At 41.1% G+C, this 16,287-nt stretch overlaps 1 protein-coding gene across 4 annotated transcripts in view; it reads left to right on the top strand.

Annotated features, from left to right (window-relative positions):
• The first annotated feature begins 1,459 nt into the window (after positions 1 to 1,459).
• Msp300 (Muscle-specific protein 300 kDa) overlaps positions 1,460 to 16,287 on the top strand; it is a 62,915-nt gene continuing 48,087 nt past the window's right edge. For 3 of the 4 annotated variants that reach the window (XM_076692952.1, XM_076692951.1, XM_076692953.1), the window contains exons 1-10: positions 1,467 to 2,534; positions 13,080 to 13,141; positions 13,494 to 13,589; positions 13,670 to 13,753; positions 13,839 to 13,931; positions 14,450 to 14,473; positions 14,703 to 14,881; positions 14,992 to 15,388; positions 15,466 to 15,612; positions 15,705 to 16,245. In XM_076692952.1, coding sequence (XP_076549067.1) covers positions 1,859 to 2,534; positions 13,080 to 13,141; positions 13,494 to 13,589; positions 13,670 to 13,753; positions 13,839 to 13,931; positions 14,450 to 14,473; positions 14,703 to 14,881; positions 14,992 to 15,388; positions 15,466 to 15,612; positions 15,705 to 16,245 — 2,299 coding nt within the window. In that variant the 5' untranslated portion in view covers positions 1,467 to 1,858. Of the gene's footprint in view, positions 2,535 to 13,079; positions 13,142 to 13,493; positions 13,590 to 13,669; positions 13,754 to 13,838; positions 13,932 to 14,449; positions 14,474 to 14,702; positions 14,882 to 14,991; positions 15,389 to 15,465; positions 15,613 to 15,704; positions 16,246 to 16,287 lie in introns of all 4 variants that reach the window. The other variant, XR_013063610.1, reaches the window with a different exon arrangement.

The following is a 16,287-nucleotide window of genomic DNA, read 5'->3' as shown; positions in this document are numbered from 1 at the left end:
CGATGATTTATCGATAACGCGTCACTGTTTCGCAGAATGGTACCACCGATAATACTCGTACCGTTTCTTACCACGTCCCACATACGATATCGGCTTATTTCGCTTTTTTCCTGTATTTTGTTCTACGAATCGGCTTAAGCGAACCTTTAACAAATCACGTCTATTTATAGATATTGTAACATGTTTATCGAGACGGTTTTAGACGGTCGAAGACAGCGTTAATATGTCGCGTAATGGTAATTAAAAAATTTGAACCTCGATTAACCACGTTCTTCGTTCGTGTTACTCCGAGATTTTATCTCCTGGTTTAATAAATATCCTTCGGAGGATTAACATCTGCGTGGGTGTCCCTTTAATTTTCTCGCAGAAAATAATCTGTTTGCTCTTCGGCTGCCATTACCAACAGCAATTCACCTTCATTCGAGTCAGTCTGAAAATAAAAAGTCTGTTTAATCATTACGATTCGTCATCGCGCGGAATAGAACCGCGTTAGTTGGACAATTTGTTAACAACAACTGTTCCAACTCGAGTGTTGTTTCAATCATTAAAATCCTGTTTCTTGGACGATATTTATCGGTTGTTTGCAAAACTGCCAGAATCTTCTTGGCAAGTGACGAGATGTACAAATATCCGCTCATTATCGACTGCTAGACTGTTCACTCGTTAAAGCATACCACTTGTAATTTGGAACATTTTACCATCTTTTGGACATCTAGTAACAGTGTGGTTTTAACACATTGACTTCCCTTTGTTATTAATTATAAAATGATACAAAGTTCAAATCATCGATCACCAATGACCTCCGCAGTAATCAGGATATTAAAAAGAGATACCTCATTGATAGAAATGACTTCTCGATAAGATCTTCGTCACATTTCAAGACTTTCAAGTTTCCTGTCAACCAAAATCGCAGCATCTTCCTTCACCCTTCGGATACATCTAAATCAACAAAACACGTTCTCCATAAAACCACCACCCATCGTCCATCCGCAACCCGAAAAAAACCCGACCAATCGAAATAAGCAGCGAGTCAGAGTGGACAGAAGGCGCGCACGTTCAAACGGCGCGGCGCAAAGTGACATTTAGTCTAGCGGAGGAGAAGGACGCAGGATAAAGCATCGATCGGTCGGCGTGCTTCCCATCAGGAAGGTTGGATTGTCCAGACATAGAGAGACCAGTCGTCAGGTCTAGACGGCGTACGGTGGCGCATGGTTCGCATCGTCACAGACATCGTCATCGTACTCGACCATCTCCTCGTCGTCGTCGTCGTTGTCGTCGTCGTCGTCCTCGTCATCGTGCAATGCGGATCGCGGACAACGAGAACTTGTGGTCTGGGGGTATAGGAGGGCACGGAGGGCACGGCATGGCGGAACGAGGTGGGGACCCAGCGAGAGGTCGGGAAGAGAGGCAGCAATATCGAACCGGCGGCCGTGGTGCGCGGCCAGAGTGCATTCCGTGTGAGCGGTAGACGCGTATCGCACATAGTCGCGAGCGGCCAATATGCGTGAGTACGTCGCGGGTACAAGGTAACCTCCTCGTTTGTACGCGAGATCAAGCGGACTGGAGTTACACGCGCGAGAGAAAAGAAAAAGAAAAAAAAAAAGAAGGAAAAAAGGAACGTTGGCGGTGTTTTTCGCGTCGACCGGCGAGGTACGGGAGGCGCGGCTGCCGATATACGCATGGTGGTGCGGGTAGGGTGTGGTGTGCGAAGAACAGGTGTCCACGAGCGGTTAGCTCGACCGTGAAACGAGCAGAAGCCGGAAACGGACGCGTATAGCTGCGCGTACCGTAGGCGGTATGAATTTTCGTGGTGGCTAGCTGCGAGGAACAAAGGTAAAAAATCGGCTCCGAGCGAGTAATGTCGACGCCACCGAAGGGCGGAAGTCCTGCCGGTAGCCGGACCAGCCCTGCTAGTCCGGCCACCCCACGTGGTGGCCGACTACGGGACAGAGTCAGCTTCTTCGAGCAGGTCTGGTCCGGAGGACGAACTGCCAGCTCCGAAGAACTGTACCACGAATTGGACGGCAGACGTAACGTCGCTCATTTCCGATCGCCTACGAACCCTAGACCATCGTCGAGGGCTAGCGATTCGTCGTTCGAGGAAAGCTTCGAACGACTCGTAGAGGAGGGTGAATTGAACGGTTCGAAGGTAGTGAAGTTCGAGAAAATCACGGTGAGAAAAAGCGTAAGAGAGATCGCCACCGGTGAATCTCATCAGAGGGTCCTAGCGGAGACCAGCAGGACACCGAGCGAGGAACACGCCCTCGAGGATTCGGCTTATCAGAGTCACAGTCACGGGGCGCCGAGTCACGGAAGTAAGTCCAGCTCGGTAACCTCCTTCACCAGATTTCCGTCCGAGGAGAGTTTGTCGCAGAGGAGGGGCAGCAGCCCTCAACAGCATCTGGGGCCGGACGATCGAACACCCTCCGAGTGGTACGCCGAGTATCATACTCAGAGCTTCCAGAACGTAGCTGCCAGGATCGAATACGTACGCAGTAAAAGCGAATACGACGCGCACATCGCTGAGATTAAAGGTACTTTGCCGTTTTTTTTTTTAAAGGAATTCCTCGTTGGGAGGTGGTTCGATTGGGGGAGGGCGGGGGAGTTGCGGACAGAGGGCATGCCTGAGGGTGTACGTGATTTTCAACACGATTGATTCATCGATTAGAGTTTCTAAAGCTGAAGAAAACTGATAGAGAGTATTGAACACCATTTAACACGAATATGAATGTCACCCTTCTAGAAGGGTGGTTATATAAAAACTTAATTTGGTGAAAAATGACATTATTATGAAATTAGTCGCACATTCTTAATATGAACGTCCGCATCTTTGACCATAACTACTAGATGTCTGGATCTACTTACACTAGTAGAATGCAGTATCTACTGACGTTGGAGGTTTTTCATAGGATTTTTCAAAATCCCACCTTACATCCCTATTTTTTGACTATAAAAGTGGTACTCTTATGGTTCGATAGAGTATTCGAATTAATAGGTCGACGAGAGTAGGCTACAATGCTGCACGAAGATCGTTCTTGCAGAGATAAATCGATACCAGGTCAATGTTAATTAAAGGCCAATGAAATGTTTGCGTACGTCACTGTGATTCATCCGAGCCAAGCTAAATAAAACGCTTGTTGTTATCAAATTTTACGTAACTGTAATTTCTTTGTTTCGTTAAATGTGTCCTCTCATCGTGGTTGATTTGTCATTTAATTACGCTCATGCCTCGTTTCTTTTTTTCCCCGTTTCACCCAACGAATGGGTTTCATGGAAAAACTACTTGTACTTCCTTTCACGCAGACTTTTGTCGCGACTGGAAAGATGCCTGACTTTGCCTTGTGCAACGTCGCTCGATACTTGGAGCTCCATCAGATATCAGACAATAGTGAAACACGTTGAAAAATTCTCGCGACAATAATTCGAATAAACAAAATAAATCTAAGATTAAAAAGGATGCAATTATTGATTTTCTTGCTTTTTAAGTGGTTGCTTTTCATCGCTGACTCGAATGACTTTCAACAATAGATTTTATAGCGTTAACGGGTTATTGTGACGGTGATCGATCGTCTAGCGTAGAAATTAAAATAAAATTACGCGGTGACCTAGATTCGTACCGGCGACACATGCTGACAATTCATTACTCATCCGTCTGAAAGGACGAATCCGGTCTGGCAATCCTTGTTGCTCTTTTCATCGATGACAGTGACCAACCACGAAGCGTGCGCCATTAAAATCAATGATCCCAATACTGTTACACCCTTTCTGCTTCAGTTTCTCTGAAAAACGCGAAGATGTCATTATGGTCCGCGTTTCATGCATTGGCAATGATAACAGTGATTTATGCCGGTTTAAAATTGTCAAATTCCTGTATTGATTTTAATATGAGTCGTTAGACTAGTTAAACATGTTGTTCTTAAAAATATGGAACTATGCACAGCATGTTGTACAGGTGAGTGGTATTTTAAACTGTGCGACAGCTATTAGTACGATTAAGTTGTTCCACTTCTGGACGACCGTCGTTTTAATAGTTCCACGCTGGTCAGTACTTTATAGAGTAGTTAATCTCAATATCTTGACACTTGGTGCGATGCATTCATGATTTTTTATTCTATTTTTTATTCATTTAGAATTGGGTCATTTTGACTTATCATTTTTCTCAAAACTCAACTGTCTTAATTCTATCATCAGACGCGACACACATTAACGCGTTCTCCGAGATGCATCCATAGCGAAGATGTTTCTTCCGTCGAATGAATTTTGAAATTTTTCTATGCAATTTCGAGTTGGATTAAACTTTTTTGCCTGTCGGCGACGAAGCACCGCAGACGAATAACCTAGCTTACACGCGATCAATAGTTATTCGCCGCTGTTAAGTAGCGTATTAGCAATTCCCTCGTGGGGACCGTGGAACATTTTCTTGGGTCGTCTAGTATCAGAACAACGGAGCCTTGAGAAACGACACTGCCGGAGCGAAGACGTGTTCTTTCGTAACGCGATCGTGAAATAATCCGCGAGGATTAGATAAGACGAAACGAAGCGAGTCTCGTTCTTCGCGTTATATGTTTCGCGACAGTCGAGCAATAGAGAATAAAATAATCAAATAAAACGCTTCTCGAGAAAATGCACCCGTTCGATGATTTAATCTCGATAACAATGCGTCTTACGGGTTTTGATGGATAACGTTAATTTGCGGTTCTCCTTCAATAATCCCGTTGCCCACGCTCGTTGCTGTTCATTACGTGGGACAAACTGGAAAGATTAGTTCGAAAGAATCTTTTCACGGCCACGGTCGATGTGGTTAACTGAAATTGTTCTTTTTAAGATGAATAATATTTTATAAATTTATTTAAAATACCGAGGGTCATCCTCTGAATGAAATTAATAGGAATTACATCGAGCCACTGATAAGGTGGTAAAATTGAACGAAACCATGATAAAAGAAATTTTCACGGATGAATCTTCTTGACGTCTACGAATTGGACGCAACCGTATCCCACGCAACGGAGCGAAATAAAAGTTGCGTTATAAATTTCACTGAACACGAATTAACCGGAACTGACAGCTAACCGAGTCAGAGGAAAGCAATTTGCTCGATTAAAAACTTCCCGTTAAAGAAGGGAATAAAAGTGGAACGAAGTTGTCATAGAAGTACGGATGAATGAAAAAGTTAGCCGGGGAATTTGAAGTCGCTACGAAAATTTCAGCAGTTTTTGGCACAACCTCTCGTACGTCGTGGTACCAACGGGGATATCGTCGATCGATGATCGAGAAGCAGGGCAACGAACCGTTCATCTATTCCCCACGAATAAATAAAATGTTAGGTCGAGATAACGAGGAGCGTCGGGCAAACGGGGTACACGCACACTGGGATCAATGGTTACTCGATCCAACTACCGCAAACGTCTTGTACTTCTCGACGTCTGGTCTCTGCACGAGATCCGTGTTCGTTAAATTTTATTTCACGCTACTTTCTGCGAAAGAAAATCTACAGGAGGTCTTAAAATAAATGCTCGTCGAGAAAATTTTTAATTTCTCTGAAACCTAAACAAACTTCATCATTTTGCAAGCTGAAATTGGAAATTTCAATAATTTTTCTAACATTTTCCGGTATTTAGTTAGAAAAGAAAAATTTATTCTAAATGTCGGGGAAATGTGCGAACAGCGGAACACTGTTCACTTTAATTGAGCGAGAACGGAACAGAATCGTCTGTCAGATAAGAGAAACAACGTCCAGCTTAAGAAAGTGTGGAAACGACAGTGAGGTCAAGGTCTACGATGGTCTGCAGTTATTAAATGGTTACGTCAGACCGGTAGCCACCATACACTCGAAAGCTACGTTTAATTTCGTTAACAAGTCACACGTTCACCCTATGTGACAGAAAAACATTGCAGAATGTGACACGACCAAAGCTGTGGGTATGTGTGTCGCGTTTTATAAAAGCGTAATGTGGTAACTCGTACTAATAGTAAACGATGACGTTATTCGGCGTCAGTTCAAGGCTAGACTCCAACCGTACTCGCCTTCTCTGGTACCTTTTGCTACTTCTATCTTCCTTCCATCTCTTAATATTCCCTATTTTTTCTCTTCGTTATCCTCTCGAGCATCCTCATCTATTTCGTTCCTTTCTATATTTGTCCGCCCCCCTAATACTGCCTTTTTGCCCGCGACCTCCATTTTCCAGCCTCTCCGTCTCCATTCTCCGTCCATCTTACTTTAATACCTTCATATTTCAGCGGTCCGTTTCTGGGAGACAGTTTACGATTGTCTCTTGTATCATGGCGGAATAATAAAATGCATTAGTGCTTAAAAAGAGAAACAAGATCAAAGGTTACGTAACCACATCAGTAGAGACAGCTGGGTTCAATTTTAATCGATGAAATCAAATGTATCTAAAATTAGACGAGATACGATATCTTTCCCTACTGTGCTTCACGATATGTTTATAGCTTGGAATTTTTAGGTGGACGCTTCAAGGCGAAGTCAAGGTCATCTTTATTCTTTCTTCCAGTTGTAGCGTTTCAAATGCCTTCATTTGAGATATCTCAAAATATTTTGCTTATAAATAATTGCACGTACTAATGGATGACGTAGATCATCCAAGTATTAATTAATTTAATTAATTAGTACATGAGGTGTTGGTGGTCACCCTGGTCAATATACCATGGACCACCCTGAATGTTTTAACAAAATGACAGCGTTCAAGATTGCCCTGATCTCGCAGAAGTGAAAGAAACCTTCGGATAATAGCACGTTATTTTACGTTTCAACGTATATGACGTTTCCATCTGCCTCTGTCTGGTTTCTCTCTCGATACCGATCTCTTCTCGGTTAACCTGACCAATGCTGGTACCATCTGTCCTCCTTTTTCTTCTTCATCGACCATTTCTATCTCGTTCCACGTCTACCTGGGTCGATTGTTTCCGATAACCGGTCAAACGAGAAGAAGAGCTCGAAATTGCGGAATTAACAAGGGAGGGGACCCATCCTTGATGAAGAATCGACTCTGTCTGCCAATTAAATTGGGTCAATTGATAATCTTCTCACGGACCGCCATTCATATCAGCATGGAAGACAAATTTGATCCGGATTATGTGTATCATGCTCTGAGCTTTGCTTCCGGGTAATCGGATTTCATTTTTCTTTTTCTTTTTTTATCGAAGGACACGCAGGTGTACGTAATTGTACTCTGAATGATATTAAAATTTTATCTTCCTTTCGTGGATGAATATCCATTTATAAATTAACAGTAATTAGAAATTGAAACGGGTGCATAGTATTTCTAATTAGAAGATGGTTGAATATTATTCTGATTGAATTATAGATCGTTAACGAGCTAACTTCTATCGCCAAATTAGGTTGAAACATTGACAAATCAAATGATGCACGGACGTCACGATCATTCTCCATTAAAAACGACCGACCGTGTGTTTGTACGCGTGATTGTTTGTTAATTACTTCCTAATGAGCGTTCAGAGGGGATGAGGTAAGATTGCATGTTACGAGCGGTGCGGCGGCGTGCTTGTCAAGCAAATTGGAGAAATCATGGCGTGCAAAGTGAACCATGCAAGCAAGAAATCCTTCTGGATCGTCCTCATGCTGCTTTCCTCGATCACTCCACGCCACGAGATCGTTTGTCCTCGAATCGCTCGTAAATTTACAGAGTACGTGAGCCGATTGGGGTCGAGATTAAACAGCCGTCTTTTTCTACCTTCTTTATCGCAAGGTTGAGCTGAAAAAAGTAGCGAATCAAGCGATTCGCTAATAACTGTTACACGTTCTTCGAACGGTAAGCGAACGAACTAAATATATCGCCGCTATAAATAGAAGTTGTAAGGTTAGATAAAAATAGACGAAATGGTGTTTATTTGTTACTATTTCGAGTAAATGGTCTGTTGCTATTTCATTTAGAATTTTTACAAAATAGATTTTTCTAAATAAGCTATAATTGCAATTAATTAATTAATTAATGAAGGAAGTGATCCCCTGGGCGTAAAGAAAATTACTAAATAATTTTTAATCGAACGCCTTTTGGAGAACTTGGAAACCGGAAATTGGAATACGTCTAGTTTAACCCAGAAGACTACGCATGTCATAGCGGATTAATTCTGTCCATCACGTGTCTAGAACCATAGGTAACTCCTAGATAGAGGTACTTGGAATACGTCCGATCCAGTAACGAGTAAACTATTCAATTTCCAAGACGTTGCGAGTGCTCATCGACGATAATTGCCAGCCGTTTCTGAATGGGAACGCACCTGCACGCCACGTATACGCAAAAATGCTGCATCTCTCGTATTACACGCGTACCATCACGCAATTCGAGCATTGTGTTCTGATCGTGATATCAAATTAGTAAATACTGACATAATGTAAGAAGAAGAAATTTCAACAACACTTTAACGCAACTCGTTATTACGATAATCACGCGGACAAATGAACACAGGTTATCAATGACAAGCACAATGCATTCATAGAATATGCAATAAAGTGCACTCTTTGAAACGGGAGCACTTATTGTTTCCCAACGAGTAGTTCTACGCATCGATCGGTACTATAAATTATGTCATTGTTCTATTTCTATAATCGTATTGGAATATAATGATTAATGCAAAATTTTGATGAGCGACTATAATTACTCCTAGAATATAAGAAACATTTGTCACTAAGTGATTATAGTCATGTTTGAAAAATCATTCCTAACGACATTGCTAATTCGATCTGATGTGTTCAGAGAACGATCGGACTAACCCTTAAAACTTGGAACAACCGATTAGACGGTGTATGTGCAACGGCATGCATGGTAAATGGCGTGCAGTTACATTCGATAATTGAAAGTTGGCCTCGCGTTCTTACGAATGCAGCCCTTTAGGAAAGTCGTTGCAGTGAACATTATTATCGCGTTGTGTAAACTTGTTGCTGAATCGAGCCAGGCTATTTTCAGCAGCAATCATCGCTAAAAACAGAAGTTAAGACTCGCTAAATAAATGTCTCCCCGACCGTTGTCAAACGAGTTCCTTTTCGTTAAGTTCCTTTTTTAATCGTGAGACTATATTTCTTCGCGCATCCGTATTAATTATGCAAACATCGCCAGAAAATTCGAAAAATTCTGAAATATGTTTGAAAAAGAAATAATGATTTTTTTTCTTTCACCTGCTAAAATGTTACATCAACTAGTGCCCCGAAACGCATTGAATGAAACACGAGGTGTAATTTAATTTAGCATACAGTACCGATTCGACGTGTACAATAAATCAATTCTCTTATCGCGTGACGAATGTCAAGGCTACATTCGATTACGATTGGTGGCTCGTGAATTTCCTTTATTAACGTTGTACCGAAGTAAAACGCGTCTTAATTTAAGAATTTAATTGCCGGGATGAATATTGAAAAGATTTACTGTTTGATCAGTCAGAGTTTCTTTAGCCATTCAGAACGAACAGAGAGGTAACGATTGACGTCGAGTCGTAAAAAAGAACTCGACGAGACGCTGTGATCACTGGGGTCTCTCTTGATCTTCGTTGTCTGAAACGAGACGTCAACGCAGATGCCAGCGTTACGCTTGTTATTAAAGTCAAACAGAGAGGAAGCGTAAATATAACGTAACTCGGTCTAATAAAAACGCAGAAATACACGGTTGATGAACCAAAGGAAATCGTAGATTCGTCATGGATATCGTTTACTCTGCTCCATGAATTTAATATCCATCGCGAATAGAACATGCTTACACGATACCTCGGATCTATATAGGAAAGTCTAGGAAAAAATTGAAAGATTATTGATACAGAAATCGTTTAACGTGATCAAATAGAGAGATGGTTCTTCTGCAAGGATCCTATCAAGAGAATAGATGGGATTGTGGACCGATCGAATCACAAGTAGTTCCGATAACCTTGGGAATGGAAATCAAGTAAATGGAAAAGAGAACAAGGTGAAATGACGCGAGGAAAGAACCTCGATTTTCCATTTAAAAATGAAATATATCATCGAACGGAATTAGTGGGATTACTATTGAATTACGAGGCTACTAATTAGTCTCATTAAATTGAAATCGAATAAGAAGGCTGAGAATTGTAATTAAGCTAACAGAGGCCATCGATGTGTTAATAAGACGGAGCCACGAAAACGATAGTCTTGAAATAAAGTATCAATACTATAAATAAGATTATCGCTTCATCGAGTTACAAAAAATCTCGGCAATTTCACGAGATCGAAATCTGGTCTGCGCGAAGGGTAGCACACAAATTGTGCCATTATTGGTCCCATTTACGATGAATCCCTCTGGTTTTCTGGAAATAGATAGGAAACAGGAGAGAGAAGAATATCGAAATTCGATCGATCCTGACGGAGATGGTATCGAGCATCTGAACTCATCCACGAGTATTTGTCCCACTTCACCGATCGTCTGGTTCCTCTTCTCGCATTTTGCTTTCGACATCGTGCAGACCGCACGAAAGCGCTAAAAATACGAATTTATATGCGCGTCCGTTTGATGCGTGTACCTCGTTTCGAGAAAAAAAAGAGAGTGGAAGATGTAGGAGTAGGAGAAAGGCGGGATAATTTTAAATGTCAGTGATGATTGGAGAGGAAAAAACGAGACGAAACCATTCCGAGCCCACCCATTATGCACCAGTGATTTCGTAGGTGTTAAATGGCTTCCCGTACGCAATTGTTTCTTTAATTGCGTTTCTTCTTGCACTTCAAGTGCAGTTGGCGCCGTGCGTCTTCTCGATAGGAGTTATCTAACGCGAAGACACGTCCGCTCTTAGAATAGCGTTTAACGAGCACCTTTTCTTGAGAAAAATACAGTAATTAGGGGAACTGATTTATTGCAGACAAAATTGGATCCATTTGATCGATATTTCTTCAATTATTCAGGGACCTTAGTAAATAACTTTTCATAGAAATGGTCAATTTTTCATCTAATTCTATACTCAAATTTTATTTCCACAAAAGATAAATTTATGTATTTTCAGAATTAAACGAGTTATAAGATATGAGACTGCATAGGGGACATTATCTTCCCATATTTAACTCAGAAAAATGGAAGCCATGAATTCCTAATGCTTTATGAAAGAAAACAATATAAAAATGTCACAGAAACAAGAAACGATTCTGCTTCGTCGTCTTTGAACGTGACCATTTTACGACCCTCGCGAACCGTATGTTTTCTCTTTCAAAACTTTACACCTAACAGTATCAATGCACGAAACATATTTCTTCTGAGTTTATCGTTGCTGTTTCAACTCTCATCGCTGCCATTAGTGTTCCATTAAAACAGCAATAAAACGTCAACCTTACATAATTCACATGTCACATCGTGTTTCTTTGTTCACACCCAATTAGCTGTCCTGCTCGAGTTTTTTACCTGCTCCTCTAATGATCAACGGGGTAAATTACATCTTTCACGTGGAAACGTGTAATTTTACGGGGGATTAGGCACGCATTGATCACGCTCACCGCGTAATCTTTAAACGCAGCGTGAATTAATAAAGTGACAGGAGCTAATAAAGCTTGAGTTCGATTCTTAGACGCGTAACAGAGCTGTCCGTAGCAGACTTCTGGAGCTTATTAAGCAGAAAGCTTCTCCCTTCCTTTGTCTTCGTTTCCAAGAAAGTCTGGTCGAGGATCTTGTTTGTCTTTGAAACGAACGACGCAGTTATTTGGATAATGATACCCGAAGATTAAGTTAATGGAGCAACGAATTGGAATAATTCCAATTTTATTTTAAAAAACTCTCTTCTTTTTTTAATTTAAAAATCAATTCAAGACGTCCAATGCAGTTCACGTATGCATCGCTGAACATACACGAGCTTCTCCATTTCATATGCACCTTCACGATGCGCACCTTTTAATTAACTCTTCTGCCTCGCACAGAGAAATTTCTCTTTCCTTCGTACTTTATCCGCATTACCATCCATCGTGCAGCGATCGTAATTTATAATGGAATTCACGATCGAGATACAACGTTGACGAGGTCGAAATTGTGCGTCTTTTCACAGGAACCTTATAATTGCACTCGACGCGGTGTTTTTTCGAGTGCAAGAAAGGGGTGCATAAATTAAGCAGCCTGGGAAGGCAGATTCACAAACATTCTGTCATCGTATAAAAAAGCGGTCAAGGAGAAACCAACTTAATTCAAACAGTTTTTGATGAAAATTCAGCTGACAGAGTTTTTATTACTTTTCTTTCAAGACGATAACGAAAGGGATTTTTAATTTGCATAATTTATGCGCTGGACTATAAACCTTTTTTGAATATTTCTCCACATTTTTTCTTTATTGTTTTATGAAATTTCGTGATGAAAACGATTCGACACGTCCCAAGGGGTATTTTAAAGGTTCACCCGGGAACGTGAACGTTTACCGCCAATAAAAGCAGTTTATTCAACGCGGCATATGCGCACGCTAAATTTACATTCGTCGAGGAACTGGTTTCGATTGCTACACCCTGATGCATTCATTACAATCACCAATCTTGAAATTCTTTTCACTGATATTCGTTTAATTATTACATTCGACGGATAGGTAAAAAACTGTCGACCTTTCAGAAGAATGATTTTCGTCGTACACTGCGATGATCATCAGCCACGCAATTGAACATGACGTAATGTTAGTCAAGACTGTCAGCCACTTACTCGAACGATACGTACACATTATTATGGATAGTTTTCTTTCGATCTTTGTTATCAATGTCGTCGAACATTGCCTCATAATTATTCTTAGACACGAAAGGCTGTTATCGATTTCTTAATAACTTCATATCCATCGAATTTCTCTACTTTCCTCGATAATTTCATAGTCCTTCAACAAGGCAAACGCAATTTCTTTTTATATTTCAACGAAGTTACGTAACCACGTATAAAAATTCATGTTTACCCGGAAAGTTCACATAATATTTAAATTTGACAAGCTTTGAAGGGAGATTTTGTGTATTTGAAATGTAGGAACTTCACGCACTGTTTTTTACTCTTGGAAACAGACAGTTTTATTGAACGACTACTATTTTTATTTTGATGTATATAATATTTTGCTGTATTAAAATACACTCATGAAACTTGGATTTTCTTTCTTTCCAGATGAACAAGAACGCGTACAGAAGAAAACTTTTGTCAACTGGATAAATTCTTACTTATCCAAAGTAAGTAAAACAATCTTTTCTTGATTCATCCACTTCTCTGGAAACATTTCACGTACACGGAAAGTTACGCAAATTCTTCGTCCCTTTTTCACTGTCCCTTCTACATAATAAGGGATCGTTCGAAATTACTCCTCATCACGAATATCAAAAGTTTGGCGGAATAACTTGTGCCTGGCTCGTGAGTCTCGATTCTACGCCCCAACTTTTGCACTTCCGGATACTTTGAAACTTGAATTAGAATCCCTTCCTCGCGACATGCATGCTACAGAAACGGGACGGCGTTGCTTTTAATCCTTTGGTCCCTTAATCCTTGATTAAAATTTCTCCATAAAACGATAAAATTCATTTCCAGAGGATTCCACCCCTCCGAGTGGATGATCTGATCGATGACCTTAAAGACGGCACCCGTCTGCTCGCCTTGCTGGAAGTTCTGTCCGGCGAGAAGCTGGTAAGTTCGTATAGCGAATGTATGCCGTAATTCTGATCGATAGAGAGTGCTCTCGGTACGAAACGTGTTTCTGTTCGCAGCCGGTTGAAAGGGGCCGTAACTTGAAGAGACCGCATTTTCTCAGCAATGCCAATACAGCTCTTCAATTCCTGCAGAGCAAGAAAGTAAATATTTTCTCCGAAGAAAATGAAAAGTTTCATTGAATTTCTTAAAGAAAATTACAAACGACCATTCGATATCTGTTCACAGATTAAATTGGTGAATATTAATTCGTCCGATTTGGTCGACGGACGACCGCCCGTTGTGTTGGGCCTGATTTGGACCATAATTCTATACTTCCAGGTAAACGATCTTCTATTTCGAACTCCGTACGATCGAAGTTACGCAAAGAAAAGCACACTTACAACTAGAATGCGGTAGTCGCTTAAGTACGAAGCTCGTGCCACATATCAGGTCATTCTATAGTCTATGTCGTTCTGATCTTATCAATTTTACATTACACGTTTGTAAGAGAAAATAATATATCAGCAAGTATGCGTGAAAACGACATTGTGTACAGAATGACCTAATACAACATCGGATTACATAAAGGTGCTGCGATGTACGCAACAGCACTATCAATCGTTTACATTTACGGGGATTAATTTGCTAGTCACAAGGACGCGATTGATCATTCTCTTCTATCGAAATTTTTTAATGGAATAATTCATCAATTTCCTTACGTAATGATAAAGAATCATTTTATAAAGAATTTTAAAAAAGATTTGCCTGTCCGACCTTTTTTCATTAAATTAGTCCTCGTTATGAACGAAGTAAATTACAGTCCATTCTGCTAACCACATTTATTCCACAAATACAAGCTACGATCGAAGGATCGAAAGAAGGTGAGTAGCTATGGAAAAGAAAGAAAGAAAAAAGAAAAGATTGTCGTTTAACTGGTACGATGGGACGAGTAAAGCTGTAGAGAAAGTCTGTGTACAGTGATAGCACGCACCTGCATGCAACTTACGCATCACACTAGTACGCACGCTAGTTCTCCTCCTTTCGTGAATTCTCTACCCCACACGATGGAATTCCATTCGCCGTGGATCAACTGATAGCATGATTTTATAGATCGAGGAGAATACCAGAGCTTTGGAGTATCTTGGCCACACGTGGGGTAGTCAGAGCAGCCTGGAGAGCCTCAGCACCCAAGGATCAGCTACCAGCGAGAGGAAACGCATCAGCAGCGAAAAATGGAAACAGGGGGCGAGGAAGACTTTGTTGCAATGGGTCACCAATGCCCTGCCAAAGTTAGTACAACAGCGCTGATATTAATTATTTCGCTTCGAAGGTGTCAGTATCGAAACCGGAGCTTCGAGTTGCGAGCGTTAACAATATTTTTCCATTTTCCATCGCACAGGGACATAAAAGTCCGCGACTTCGGCGAAAGCTGGCGCGATGGCAACGCCTTCCTGGCCATCATCGACGCGATCAAAGCAAATCTGGTGAACATCGCAGCTATGAGAGAGGCGACGAATAGAGCTCGTCTAGCGACAGCTTTTCACGTGGCTGAATCAGAGCTAGGCATCGCCAGGCTCCTCGATCCAGAAGACGTCGACGTTCCCCAACCCGACGAGAAATCGATCATGACTTACGTAGCTCAGTTTCTGCATAAATATCCGGAACCAGGATCCACAGCTTCCGACTCGTTCGCTGCTGTACAGCAAGAATACGATGGATTGTTTAATTGGCTTAATGAGAAAGTTAGGTACCTGGAACAGATGGATAGGGCTAATTCTTTCCCTTTGAATTATGGAGTACGTATGGTGTTTTTTGAATATTGATGATTATGTATTTTTTTTGAAATATGTTTTATTTGATTTTCTATTTGTAGGATTATGGTGCTTTGAAAGGGGAAGCTGATCAGCAGCTGGGGGTGTATAATAAATTACAACGCCTTGTTGAAACACCTAGCATGATAAGCATCACTAGAGATTCTTGGGGGCATATACAAAATTTGTGGAAAACTTTTGAAATCCTTGTAAGCTCGCAGAATTTAGATTTCCAGATTAAATGCAGGTTCAATAATAATTTTATAACGTTCATTCAATGTTTTTAATTTTAAACTCATAGATGCTACACTGGCTCTGGATCCTAGACTCCTCTTTACCAGGTGAATTAGGGGAGGTTGGTAAATGGCTGGGTCGTGCAGAGGCTCTTTTAATATCCGACAACGACATACCCGAAGAAATGACCGAAGAAACAGCCAACATAATATCAAACAAGTTGGAAGATCACAAGAAGTTCTTCGTCGATCTACCGTCCATGACAGAACGTTTTCAAGCAGCTAGAAACTCTCAGCTCGCCTTGAAAGTTCCAGCCCAACAATTGATCAATATGGCAACTCGATTCGAAAGCTTGCCAGATCGCGCTGCGAAACGTAGAATCCGACTAAAGTTCCTGGAGCACAAGTGCTGCCTTATTGCTTTCTTGTTCCTAGTCGAGACGAAGTTGAAAGGATGGAGCGTGAAATATGGCACCGAGGAGAAGGTGCACCAGATGTTGGAACAGTACAGAAACTTCGTGTCTCGAAACAGAATTTTTCAGGAGTTCCAGAAGGCGTACTTGGACATGCAGCAAGTCGTCGAGGATTATAAACGCGAAGGAAATGTTGGTGAGTAAAACTTGTGCATAATAAAGAAATGAAATTCTGTTT

Source organism: Osmia lignaria, chromosome 16 (assembly GCF_051020975.1).
Source record: "Osmia lignaria lignaria isolate PbOS001 chromosome 16, iyOsmLign1, whole genome shotgun sequence".
Taxonomy (NCBI): domain Eukaryota; kingdom Metazoa; phylum Arthropoda; class Insecta; order Hymenoptera; family Megachilidae; genus Osmia; species Osmia lignaria.
Note: the sequence above shows the minus strand (reverse complement) of the source record. Positions and strands in the feature narration are given on the sequence as shown.